The sequence below is a fragment of the Dama dama genome, chromosome 32 (genome assembly GCF_033118175.1).
Source record: "Dama dama isolate Ldn47 chromosome 32, ASM3311817v1, whole genome shotgun sequence".
In the NCBI taxonomy this organism is placed as follows: Eukaryota; Metazoa; Chordata; class Mammalia; order Artiodactyla; family Cervidae; genus Dama; species Dama dama.
In genome coordinates this window covers 28,860,622-28,874,087 of record NC_083712.1, presented here as the reverse complement: position 1 = coordinate 28,874,087, position 13,466 = coordinate 28,860,622, and the positions used below count along the sequence as shown (strand labels likewise).

The window sequence follows — 13,466 nt, the reverse complement described above, 5'->3', positions numbered from 1 at the left end:
CATTTCTACCCTGGTTCCTGACTTGCCCGTCAACTAGCAACTCAAATGTTATAACCAAGGGCCCTATAGTCAATGACCTTTCTGATTTGTCTATGCCCTTTGCCAACCTAAATCCTCATGCTTTTTAATTTAATAAAAAAGGTTTTTGGTTCCCTGACTGTCAACTCAGGACTTAGGAAAGCCAGTGTTTACCTCATGTGCATGATTTCTTCTCTGACCTTCCAAGGAGTTTTTAGAAAGAAGGAGAATGAGGCTCACAGGCAGTCATGAGGAGCAGTCCAAACACCAGCCCAGTGGTGCACGCTCCAGCTCCTCAACAGACTCATAGAAGGAAGAGAGAAGGCCCTGGGGACAGGAGGTCTGGTGGTAGTAGGTTGTGAGCCAGACCAGAGATGCCCAGTGAGGATCCCCATTTTGCAATCCTTGCTGAAGTTAATTGCCATCTACTAGTGTATCTTTCTTGAAATCCACACAAGCCCTCGTATCTGGGATATTGGCAATATTATCATTATCAATAAAAACAGAAGGCTAACCTTCACAGTGTCTTCATTATGCGTCCAAGACATTCTAAACACACACTTGCATACATAGGCATGTGCACACACATGCACACACATGCACATAATTTGTGCACTAGTAATCATTATCATTTCAATCATTTAGATTTAAGAAAATAGACAGCATAGAATTTACTCAAAATACTGAGTAGTAGAAGCAGGATTAAACCCAAACAGCTCAAGAGCTGAGGTCATTTACCATGTAAACTGCCCTCAATGGCCTACAGTCTCCATTTACCTAAATAGATATGACAGAACTATCCCCAAACTCAAATTTGGGAAATGCTAAGCCACACATATTTCATTTTTTAAATATAGGCCTCCTTAAGTATTTTAAAAATATTTTAGCAAAATAATATGCATTGCAGTTGTAACTCAGATAATTCAAAAGATATTGTTCTTAAAATGCTTAAAATAGTCTTAATAAAATTCTCCCCTATTCCCAGTCCTGCTTTTAAATTTCCGTTTTCTTGTTTTTCGCTTTTACTTTTTCATTTCAGCTGGTGGTTGACACTAATGGCCCTAATATTAGAATAATGACTTTAATAATATCTCCATAATAGGTGATTAGCACTATTTCTTGATTTATATGCTTTGGAAGACAATTATGAGCCCTAAAGAACAAGAATTCAGCTTATTTATAACCTTTCCCTCTACTTCAGTTGATATTTACATTTTAGATCTTCTTTTGCATATCTTTTACTTCTAAATAATACCTGTAGATTATATTTATCTATCACCTTGAGTCTTTATCATTGTTTGCACCCCACCTTATCTTCCACCATCCATACTCAATTTCCTCCCTCTAACCCTGCCTGAGACATGCAGCTTTGCTTTTGTAACACTAAGGCTAATATATTTATAGTCTCTTCTGCAACCTCAACCTAGGGCTTTCTGTTTGATTACTATTGGAAAATCAAATGATGTGATACCACGATATTATGTGAGACTCAATTTCTGGCATGTGAACCACAGATATTAAAAAGTCATTTCTTGTTCAGTTGCATATTGTTTCAGGAAGTAAACAATGTTCCAAGACCTCCATCTACAGTACCTGTAACTTTCAGCTTTTCAGCCCCAATGGTAATCTCATCTTCATCTGCAGAAAACAGCACCCTGCCATCTTCACTCGCTCTCACTTCAAATCTTTTACACTGAGCTTCCACAGCATCAGCTCCTATGGTCAGAGGAAAGGTTTAAAAATGAATCTTGTATCCAAGAAACCATGAACATGTATTTTTTTTAAAAAGAAGAGAAATACATATATTATTTAATCTCTACAGTATGTTTTATATCTAAATTTGTATTTTAAAATTGCCATCCTTTGAGGATTCTAATTTGGTAGAATATTGCTGGGCCAGGATGGTTGGGTACATATTTGACATCTACATCCCTGACATAGACCTGACAAAGTCTGTGGGTTTAGCCAGCTGGGAAATCTTTGCATGTACACAAGGAGAGACGATGTTTGCTCTGTTCTTGGTGGCTGCCTGAAGACTTGGCATTTTACCTGGCATGTGCTAGATGCTTCATAGGGACTTGTGGATGGGAACTCTCATTTTGCTCTCTGCAAGTAGACAATACCTGTCTATACTTGCTATAGTACAAGGAAATTGTGAACCTTTAGTTATTCAACATTTCATAGATGCTAATATTGACATTTGTTCACTCTTTATTACTACCTAATATGAATCCATTTTAGATTCAATATTGTAAATGTATGTGTATATCACATACACACATATATATAGCATATATATATTTCATGTTCTCCAATGTATCTTCTAATCAATAATTTTCATTATTAAAATGTAATATTAAATAAATATAATAGTATTATGTAATTGAAAATCTGTTTTCAATGTATTGGACCATTTTGCATATTAATCCACCCACAAAGCCAGCTCCCATATTTAAAAAAAGAAAAACATAATTAATTTGAGAGCGTGGTTTCAGCAAGAAGATCAAAGTGGTCAGGGGGTAGGGAATTGCTATTTCCATAACACTAATTTATTTCTTTTGGCATATATATTTGGCATATGCATCTATATCTTTGTCTCTTGTTAAGACGTGGACCATCCCTCTTCTGCTATCTATATCAGAAACTTGTCAGATACAGTGTGGTCCACTCGGGGACCTGGGCAGAGCACACTTTGTGCCTATTTTCATTTCTCTCTACATATGCCATGGGCTGAATGTGGATTCTCCAGATGCACATCTGGAAATCCTAACCCATAATGTGATGGTGTTAGGACATGGGATCTTTGGAAGGTAATTAGGTCATGAGAATGGAGCCCTCATGTGTGAGGCTGGTGCCCTAATCAAAAGACACAAGTGAGCTTGCTTTCTCTCTCTGTGTATTCTACCACGTGAAGACACAAGAGAAGCTGGCTGTCTGCAAGTCAGGAAGCAGCCTCTCACCAGACACTGGATTTGTTGTCGCTTTAATCTTGGGCTTCCCTCCAGAACTGTGAGAAATAAAATTCTGTTGTTCAAGCCACCCAGTGTATGGTATTTTTTATAGCAGTCTGAATGGACTAAGACAATGACTATCATTTTTTTGTTAGCTCTATGACCTCCAGGAATTAAAAACATGAGGTTATATTTGTATTTCAAAATACCCTCCAAATTTAAAATTTTCTCTAGCTTCTAGTAGGCATTTAGAACTTTCTTCCCCTTCCCTTGTCTCAACCCCACCTCAGACCCACTCTCAATACCTGTCCGGGGGCTTTAGTAACTTACACCTCCCACCATCACAGCTTCTTAGGAGCACTTAAGAAAAGGAAGGCATTAATTTACATACTCTCATAACATGTGGGATAATTGCTCTGAAAAGAGGAAACTTTTCTCATATTCTGAAACTATTTACATGTTTTCAGGTCTACAAAGAAAGTGTGAAAAACCCTAAGTAGAACAATGCTAAGTACTTTAAAACTGGTGTTAACCACGCAAGTTATCAAGTTCAAAACAGCATGAACAGTATTTTCTGTTCATAAAGTTTCTGTTCATAAAGTCTGTATTTTATTTTTTTTAAGCAAATAACTTTCCTTACACGATTTAATGGTAATATTGGAGAAACCGTGGAATACCTATTGTTCATGTTCAAAGTCATTGCATTTGATCTTGTAAATGTTATTCCAGCAGCCTGTATTCAGTTGATTGTGTTTTTTTTCTAATCATGGTCTAACTTCCCTGTATTGAGCTTTTAATCTTTGAACCATAATAACTCAAATGGATGATGTTCAAAAAGTCATGCATGAGGCCAGAAGTGCTGAGAAAAGTGATTTCTGGGTTTTGAGGCTTCTGTGTTTCAATCTATCTTCTGGGCACTGAAGCATACATTAAATATGAACTGCCTAAAGATATTACAGATACTGTACACATAAAACCTTGCTTCCTGCAAATATATTTAATTACTGGATAAATTGGTCCACAAAATATATCATTGACCTTAATGACATCGAACTGTAAAGATCACTGTTCTTATGCATACATATATACACATATACTACACACACACACACACACACACACACACCCCAGGAAGACTTTTCCTGGCATAATACTTAATGTTGTTATATTGGAGATACTTTGTGAGTTGAGTGTCTGGATGTGGTGAAATGAGTTGATACCTTAATTCATTGCATTTAAATAAGCACAAGAAAATAAGCAGATGAGCAAACATTCATGCACCTGGAATAGAAGAGAGGCATCTAGGCCATAAATAAATGGAGGCAGATTCATCCAATTGACTAATAGATATATAAATTAATGCATCAGACTACACTTTATTCATCATATTAGTATAATTATAGAAGGCAAAATTACAAGCAATTAGCAATGCACTGATAGTAAGTAAATATTTTAAGTCAGAAAATAACTTTGAATATAGGGTGCTTCTATCCATTGCTTTTATTTTCTGCAAATAGAAAGCAGTTAATATATGTAATTGGACACATACTGCATAGTTGTGATTGTTTATGTTTAAAGGTAATATATTAGGCTATATGAAACTGAATTTATTATATCCTAACATGCTTTCTGTTGTCTTACTCAGCTAATTCAAAAGTCAGCCTCTCATATTCTCTAAGCTATGTTACTTTAGGATCCAGTTGTTCAGAGGGGCAGTGATACCCATTTCCATCTTATCTCAATCAAAGACGCTTTTAGAGATGCAGGAGAGCAACATATTTGAATGTCTCTGGGTAAAGCGTTTACCCAGGCAATCAGCCAGGCAGCTCTACATTTTATTAGTCATCTTAAACAACAACTTGCTCACTAAAATATCCAGGCTTCTCTGAGAAGGTCAGGTCAGCAACTTCAAAATCAAACAAGGAACAACGAGGCACAGAAGAAGAAAGAATGGGGATTGATCAAGATGGCGGAGTAAGAGGAGCTCCCCTCCCGCATCAACACGTCAAAAACACGCCTCCGTGTGGAAAACTTCTCACTGAAAACTAACTGGGAACTGGCAGGAGGGCTGCTGAACGACCGAGCTCTAAGACAATTTACAGGTACTCAGGAAGGAAGGGAAGAAAAGCCATGTGATTGGGATCTGTGCTCCCTGGGCGTGGCTCAGAGGAAAGGGAGAATACAGAGGTGGACACCCTGGGGAGCGAGAGGGGAGAGCCTCTGACTGGGCGCCTGGGTCCTGGGATCTGCAGTGGGGAAGACCAGCTGGTGAGGGGACCCCTGGGGCAGAGAAGAGGGCTTTGGGAGGCATGGACGCTGATGGCAAGGGGTGTGCTCACTGGTTTGCGCTCAAGGCAAGTCTGAAAGGGCAGAGAGGACTGCTCTAGAGCCTCCAGGTTTCCTGTGACAGCCTTGGCTTGTGACCCAGACTGAGCCAAGAAAGTGCTCTGGCAATACTGAGCATCTTAGCATCTTTTCATGTGTCTGATGGTAATCTGCGGTGCTTCCCAGGTGGCGCTGGAGGTAAAGAACCTGCCTGCCATTGTAGGAGAAGTGAGAGACCCGAGTTCTATTCCTGGGTCGGGAGATCCCTTGGAGGAGGGCATGGCAACTCCCTCCAGTATTCTTGCCTGGAGAATCCCGTGGACAGAGGAGCCTGGTGGGCTACGTTCATAGGGTCACAAAGAGTTGAACACGACTGAAGCAAAGTCGCATGCACGTAATCTGTACACTGCTGGCGGGAATGTAAATTGGTGCAGCCACTGTGGAAAACAGTATGAAAGTTACTCAGAAAACTAAAAAATCGAACTGCCCCATGACAAAACATTTCCATTTTCCACTGAAAATCTTTCAGGTTGTTCCTGGGTACATGTCCCAAAAGCCCCAAAATACTAATTTGAAAAGATATGTTCACACCAATATTCATAGCAGCATTGTTTACAGTTGTCAAGATAGGGAACAACCTAAGTGTACATCAATTGATGATTGGATGAAGATGGTATGGGATATTACTCAGCCATAAACTAATGAAATTCTGCCATTTGCAACAACATGAACGGATCTAGATGAGCTTCCCTGGTGGCCCAGATGGTAAAGAATCTGCCTACAATGCAGGAGACCTGGGTTTGATCCCTAGGTGAGAAGAATCCCCTGGGGAAGGGAATAGGTACTCATGGACCTACAAAATATTATGCATAGTGAAATAAATCAGAGAAAGACAAATGCTGTATGATATCACTTACATGTGGAATCTAAAAAATAAAACAAAGGAATGCATGTCAGGAAAACAGAAACAGGCTCATAGATATAGAAAGCAAATTAGTGGTTACCAGAGGGGAGAGAGATATGGGGGCAAGACAGAGGTATGGGATTAATAGATAGAAACTACTATGCATGAAGTAGATAAGCAACAAAGATATGTTGCACAGCACAGAGAATCATACCATTATCTAGTAATAACCTTTAATGAAATAGAACTTGCAAAAATACTGAAACACTATGCAGTGCACCTGAAACTAACATAATGTTGTAAATTAGCTCACTTCAATTTTTAAAAAAAACAAGAAAAAAAAAAAAACAAGAAAAGCAAATTGGAAGGAAAAAAAAAAGACAATAAGTAAGAAAAACAATAGGTGTCTTTAAAGGATTGAAGTGTTCAATATATATCCTAATATTTTCTCTACCTAGTCCATTTAATATTCTGTATAGGTTCTTTAAAAGCAAACAAACAAAGCAACAATAATGTTAATATCTTATTTCCCTCAGAGATGGCTTCACTGCCCTGTTTGGAATATTCATATTTCTGACAGTCATATTCAGTAGTCAAAGGCATGTTTTGCTGACAAGTAGAGAGGCTCCATTAATTTACCTACTGACTTGGCATTTTCTATGTTAAATCAGTCAAAGACATGAATTGGAAAATTTTCTTCAATAGGCATCTCTAATGGGGCTCAAATAATATATTCCCAAGGGGCCTCTTGGTACTATTTAGTACTGATTTAGAGAAAACAAGGCAAAGATCAAAATGGATATGTCTGATTATCTCTGGTGTAGTTCCCTCAAGCACAGCAGGATGAATTCTTCCTCCCTATATAACTCTAATTTTATATGTCTGTCAATATTTTCAAGGCCTTCAAGAAGAACATTATTAAAAGATTCAAAATTCCCACAAGAAAAACTAAAACAAGATTCAATATAGTCAACTACATTCATTGTTCTAAAATTGCTGATTTAGAATTATCATGGGTCAGGAAAAAAACAAAACCAAGTTTGAAACAAAACAAAATAAGCTGCTTTCATGGAATATAAACAAAAATAAGCCTGTAGTTTATTTTATATGTGTCTCATTAAAATCTTGCACATGGAAAAATGCACTCTGAGTGTGCTGGGGGGAAAAGAGGAAAAGCAGCAGCAAAAAGGAAAAGTCCTCATGGCCCAGCCGAGAAGCTTGTCTCAGAAGGGCTACTGACACCTGGAATCCTCATGCCATCTTGTCAGAGATGAGTCTTTGTTTCTTTCTCCTGGCCTGCAGGAACTGCCTCTGCTTTGTAATTGGAGGAGCAGCCATTCTTCCACCAGCAATTAGGTACGTATATGAACTCTGAGGTTATATTCACCTTTGTATCTCTCCCTGAAACTCCCTACCATCCAGTGACTAGACTGATGCCTTGTGACAACAATGCTTCAATTGAAGTGTTTTTTTAAGTTGAAATAGATTCCATGGCTCTTCACCCTTTGTACTTTTGAACTTTTTTTTTTTTTTTAATCATTTCCTTGCTAATCGATACTACCCCTATGGTCATATACTGTTGCTTGCCATCTTCCTTTTCTAAAAAGTTATGGTGCACTGGGAAGACCCAGAGGGATCGGGTAGAGAGGGAGGTGGGAGGGGGGATCGGGATGGGGAATACATGTAACTCCATGGCTGATTCATGTCAATGTATGACAAAACCCACTACAATATTGTAAAGTAATTAGCCTCCAACTAATAAAAATAAATGAAAAAAAGTTATGAAAAATGTATGCATATAATAATTATATAAATAATGTTACTCACTACCCTGTTGAAGAAACATCTACTATTTCCAAAATAGGGGAAGCTTTCACTGTAACTTTTCTTTTATCACCTGTCCTTTCATCCTCAGTGAGCACCAGACGTCAACACTGTCCCAAAAAAGGGTTTTTATCACTCCTGTTTTTTAACCTTATGTGTCCTCCAAACATTCATGTATGTGTCCTTCAAACATTTTTTCTTAGTTTTGCATGTTTTGCACAACACACACACACACCCTTTTATATTATTTTATATTTTTTCAGTCACTAGGTATTTTTTGTCAATTTAGATTCGTGAAATTCATTACTTCCATACATGCAGCACTGCTTTATTCATCTTTACCACTGTATTCTATCATATGGATATATCACAAATTGGTGATCCATTTTCTACTGAAAATTTTTTAAGTTGTTTCTAGAATATCAGAATCAGTAACAGTGATTCTATAAACATTTTGTACATATCTCCTTTTACATGTGGGCATGAGTTTTCCAGGTTTTATACTTGGGTGTGGGATGGCTGGACAGTAGAGTGAACTTCAAATTTTACTAGATAGTAATTTTTTCCCAAACTCTTGTATTGATTTACGTTCCCTACAGAGAAAGTATGAATGTTCCAGTAGTTCCACATCATTGTAAGCACTCAATATTAAAAGACTCTAATTTTTACCGATCTAGGTGTTAAAAGGTATGCCAATATGGTTTCAATTTACAACCCCCTGATTGCTGTTGAAGTAAACATCTTTTTTGTGCCACTGCTCCTGTCTTCTTTACTGACAATATCCTCCCCATAGTGAGTCAGTGGGTGCATGTGGGGGCCAACTCTCTGTCTAAAAGCGTTCAGTTCTCATAGGGTATTACCCTCTCTGACCAAAGCAATTAATCCATACACATGCATGTAACTTAAATGCTCTCCTGACTCTTGCTCTAGGTTTTGAAAAAGAGGCACATTCTTCCTTTGAGATTAGACACTTAGCACGATGTAAACTTGAAGCTTTTAAGGCTAGCAATATTCTCAACATGGAGAGCATCTGCCTGAGAATTCAGCCAGTCAGTAGAAAGGAGAAACGTGACAGAAAGAGAATAAAAGGGCAAAATGATACTTCTGAAATTATTGCTTAACCAGCTGGATCCAGAGATATATGGATCAAGTTCTAAACTTTCCATTTATATAAATCAATAAATTACTCACCTACCCCATCCACATTGATAGGTTAAATTTTGTACTGGGTTTTCCCTTTTACTCTTTATTTTCTTCTTTAAGTTTCTATGCATTCTGTCTCTGTCATGTTCATCTTTATTAAACAGAAATTTTAAAATTTTCCATCATTAAGCATCACTGCATTTCTTCACAAAAATTCATCAGTGTGTAATTAAAAGGAAGGAAAAACTCTGCCCTGTATCTCTAAATTAAAAAACATTACTAACATAACAAAAGTTATTGCAATTGATTAATCATGAATATTTAGCAATTGAAATTATTATAGATAAAAAAACAGGATGTCAAAACAAAGCAACATTTGACAACACTAGAAGAAAAAATAACTAAATGCAGATTGTTGATGGGAGATTGTAAGATATTTTTCTCAGTAATGTAGAAAAAAAGTAATAATAGACATGTGAAAATTAAAATATATTTTTACCAAATTTGACATATTGATCATGCATTGAATCTTTAAATATTTTGCTCCTTTGCAATTGAATATTTTTCCAGTTTTATTGAAATATAATTGTCATACTATATTACATAAGTATAAAGCTTTTAGCATAATGACTTACATACATTGGGGAATAATTGAATATTTTAATTGATGATTTTATTTCAATCTATTCTATCAAATACTTTAAAAAGTGTATTATTACTCTTGCTTAATGCAAATCTTAACAGATTACAACATGAAAATTATAGAGATTTTTATCTGACCACAGTGCAATCTATTTTAAATAACAAATGTTAATTGACAATTCTCATATGTTTGGAAATTAAGAAATTCACATTAAAATGAGTAAGAGGCAAATCTAATTTAAACTAGAAAGTGTTTCAAATTAAACAATGATTACAATATTATTATTATTAACATTTGTAAAATGTGGTAAGTCAATACTTACAACAAAATGTCTAGCCTCAAATAGCTATATTGGAAGAGATGACTAAAAATTAATGTTCAGACATCTATGTTGAGAAGCTAGAAAACAATGATAAGACAACAAAAGATAAATCCTCAAAATGTAAATGGAAAAAATAATGAGGAGTAGATATTAATGAAATAGAATACAAACCTAAAATATACTAGGTCAATGAGGTCAAAAGCAGTTTTAATATAACTAATAAAACTAATTCATGGTGAAATTAATTAATAAAAGATTTAAATATAACCATACGTATCAGTAAGAAAAGGAACATTAATAAAGATATTATAGATGTTCAAATGGTACAAATATTTTATAGCAACATTATACCCATACATTTGCAAATTTGACTTGAAAAAATGTCCGCAAAATATTACTTACTATATTGACTTAAGAATAAACAGAAAACCTGAGCACTCCTAGTATAATAAAGTACAGCATAAAATAATACAGAAGTTACAAAATAATTTTAAACCTTACACATATACACATACAGACACGTGCACACACACACACACACACACACACACAGATTCTGGTCTGTACTACTCAGGAAAGGATTAATTTGAATAATGCATCTTTTAAAGAGAACAGTATAATAGAAAATACTCCCCAACTAATTTCATTAAGCTAGTATAATTCTGACACAAAAACTTTATAGAGATAGCACATGAAATATTACAGTATAATTTTACTTATAATCAAAAAGCCTAAGTAAAACATTAGCAGACCATGTTTACTCCAGGCATGTAAGAGTGATTTATATTGTACATTCAGTAAATGTATTTAACTATCTTTGAAGTTTTAAACAGAAAAGACAGGATTACTTCATATAGGTTTAAAAATTGTTTGACAAAATTCAACACTCTTCATAAGTAGTCACTCAGTCATGTCCAACTCTTTGCGACCCCATGGACTGTAGCCAGGCTCCTCCGTGCATGGAATTCTCCTGGCAAGAATACTGGATTGCCATTCTCTCCTCCACGGGATCTTTCTGACCCAAGGATCAACCTGGGTCTCCTGCATTGCAGGCAGATTCTTTAACCTTTGTGCCACCAGGGAAGCCCCTTCATAAGAAAACCATCAACTAAACTTCATTTCCTTTATCTGATAAAGTGATCCACAAAAACCTATTAAACACCTGACACTTAATGAAGTTCTGAATGCTTTCCTTACAACATAAGGAAGCAGAAAATGATACCTACTATTAACAATTATATTCATCATTGTTCTAGAGATCATAATCAGTGAAATGTAACTAGAAAATGATTTGACAATTTATGAGAATTGTAAAGATAGAAATAAAATGAGATTATTCATTGGTGACATGCTTTCATCTATAGAAAATCCAAAGAATCCACAAAGAAATTCTTACAATTAGGAAATCAATGTATCAAGGTCTCTGAATGCAAGGTCAATATATAAATATCAATTCTACTTTAGAAAACAAAAGCCAAATGATATTACGTATAGCAGAATAAGAGAAAAACTGTCATCATTTTCATACAAGAATTTATTTAAAGACTAACAAAGAATCTACAGAAAAATAATTAAATGATTAAGAATTTAACAAACTGCTTAGATAGTTAAGAATGACTCTTGATTCCAGATTTTCGATCCCAGTGTAGTTTTGTATAGTCCAGGGTCTACGATTGTGATGTAGTATTGTTGTGTATGTATGCATGCGCAGGTGCTTCAGTGTCTGACTCTTTGCGACCGCAGGGATTGTAGCCCGCCAGGCTTCTCTGTCCATGGGATCCTTCAGGCAAGAATACTGGAGTGGACTGCCATGCCCTCCCTCAGGGGATCTTCAAGACCCTGGGATCAAACCCATGTCTCCTGTGTCTCCCCTATTGCAGGCAGATTCTTTACCCAGAGCCACCTAGATGATAATGCTTTCTTCCAATAACACTTCTATAATCTTATATATTATACACCCTTGTCCTGGACACAAGTTACACACTAAGAAGCATTCATTTATATTGAAGTGGTATTTAAACCATGTTTCTTTAGTCTTATATGATCCAAAGTATTAATTATCAACAAGTTAAAAGTATCATTAAATATTCACTATTATTTCAGATATTAGGTTAAATGCTGAGTATATGAAAATAAAGAACAAAAGTGTTTTGTATCCAAGGATATGATAGTATATTTGAATTACCAAACAATTATACAAGGCTGATAAACCAAAATCTATATTAATTGTTTGATTACGCTTATCAGTGCTACTTCCTTATTAGAGGTACCACAATCAATCTACAGATACTCACAGGTACAGTTTTAAATAGTAGCTTTAAATAGAACAGCTTGTAAAGAAAAAACAAATATTTTAAAAAGAAAATATTTTCTGTTTAAAAACATAATATAACATAGACTTCATATTCCCTGTGTATGCCTACTCTGTTAGATTTTAGATCAGTTTACTTGATGATCGAACCTGGGTCTCTTGCATTTTAGGCAGATTCTTTAACATCTGATTCACAGGGGAAGCCCTTATTCCACCAGAGCAACATGGGCTTGATAAAAGTATTTTTATAACTTGAAACTACAGGAAAATTCATTAGAGCACAATGAGATTTAGTACTTTCTAAAATGGAGTATCCCACCCTAATGGTTGTTATGGCAACAGGAGTTCTAGCACTGCATGCATGAAGTAATATTGACTAAGAGGAAGTAATTTTCTTTTTAATTAGGCTTTATAACACTTAAGTATCTTCTCAATCTATAATATCTAATCAATAGCTTAGTTATATATCTGGACTACAAAATTTTTCCACTTCAAATGATCAATCAATTCAGGTTTTCACTCTCACTACTCACTCTAATTGGTCTTATGAAGATTTGGAATAAGCATTATTTTTCAAAATTTAATAGCCCTGAACCTCATCTTACAGGATCTCTCAGTAGCAGCTAATGCATTCAACATCTTTTTCCTTAAGAGCTTTTCTCACTAGACTTGATAAACCACACTCTTGGCATTGTTACTGACTCACAGTCACATTTTTCCAGCCTGCATCCTTGCTTTCTTCTTTTCTTCCTATTCTCTAAACATTTACATGCTTCAGAGGTCAGACTAATGACTCTTAAACTGTATTCTGGGTGGGAAGTGTACAGAGAAAAAGAAAAAGAAAAAAGAATCAAAGGAAAATCCTCTCTATTTACTCCTCTCGTTTCTGCATTCATCTTGGGGTTCTCATCCAGGATCATGGCTTTAAGTAATATGTATGTGTTGAATCCAAAATTTCTAACACATGCTCTAATATTTACCTGGAAATCTAAGTTTACATAAACAACTGTTTATACATGTCTAGG

General features: G+C 35.7%; 1 protein-coding gene across 2 annotated transcripts in view; it reads right to left on the bottom strand.

Annotated features, from left to right (window-relative positions):
* Positions 1 to 13,466, bottom strand: part of SGCZ (sarcoglycan zeta) — a 377,760-nt gene that overhangs the window by 53,133 nt on the left and 311,161 nt on the right. Inside the window, exon 4 of one of the 2 annotated variants that reach the window (XM_061134767.1) lies at positions 1,612 to 1,734. The exons of the other annotated variant lie outside the window; for it this stretch is intronic. Within the exon in view, the coding sequence (XP_060990750.1) occupies positions 1,612 to 1,734 (123 nt within the window). The remainder of the gene's footprint in view (positions 1 to 1,611; positions 1,735 to 13,466) is intronic. 2 annotated transcript variants of the gene reach the window in all.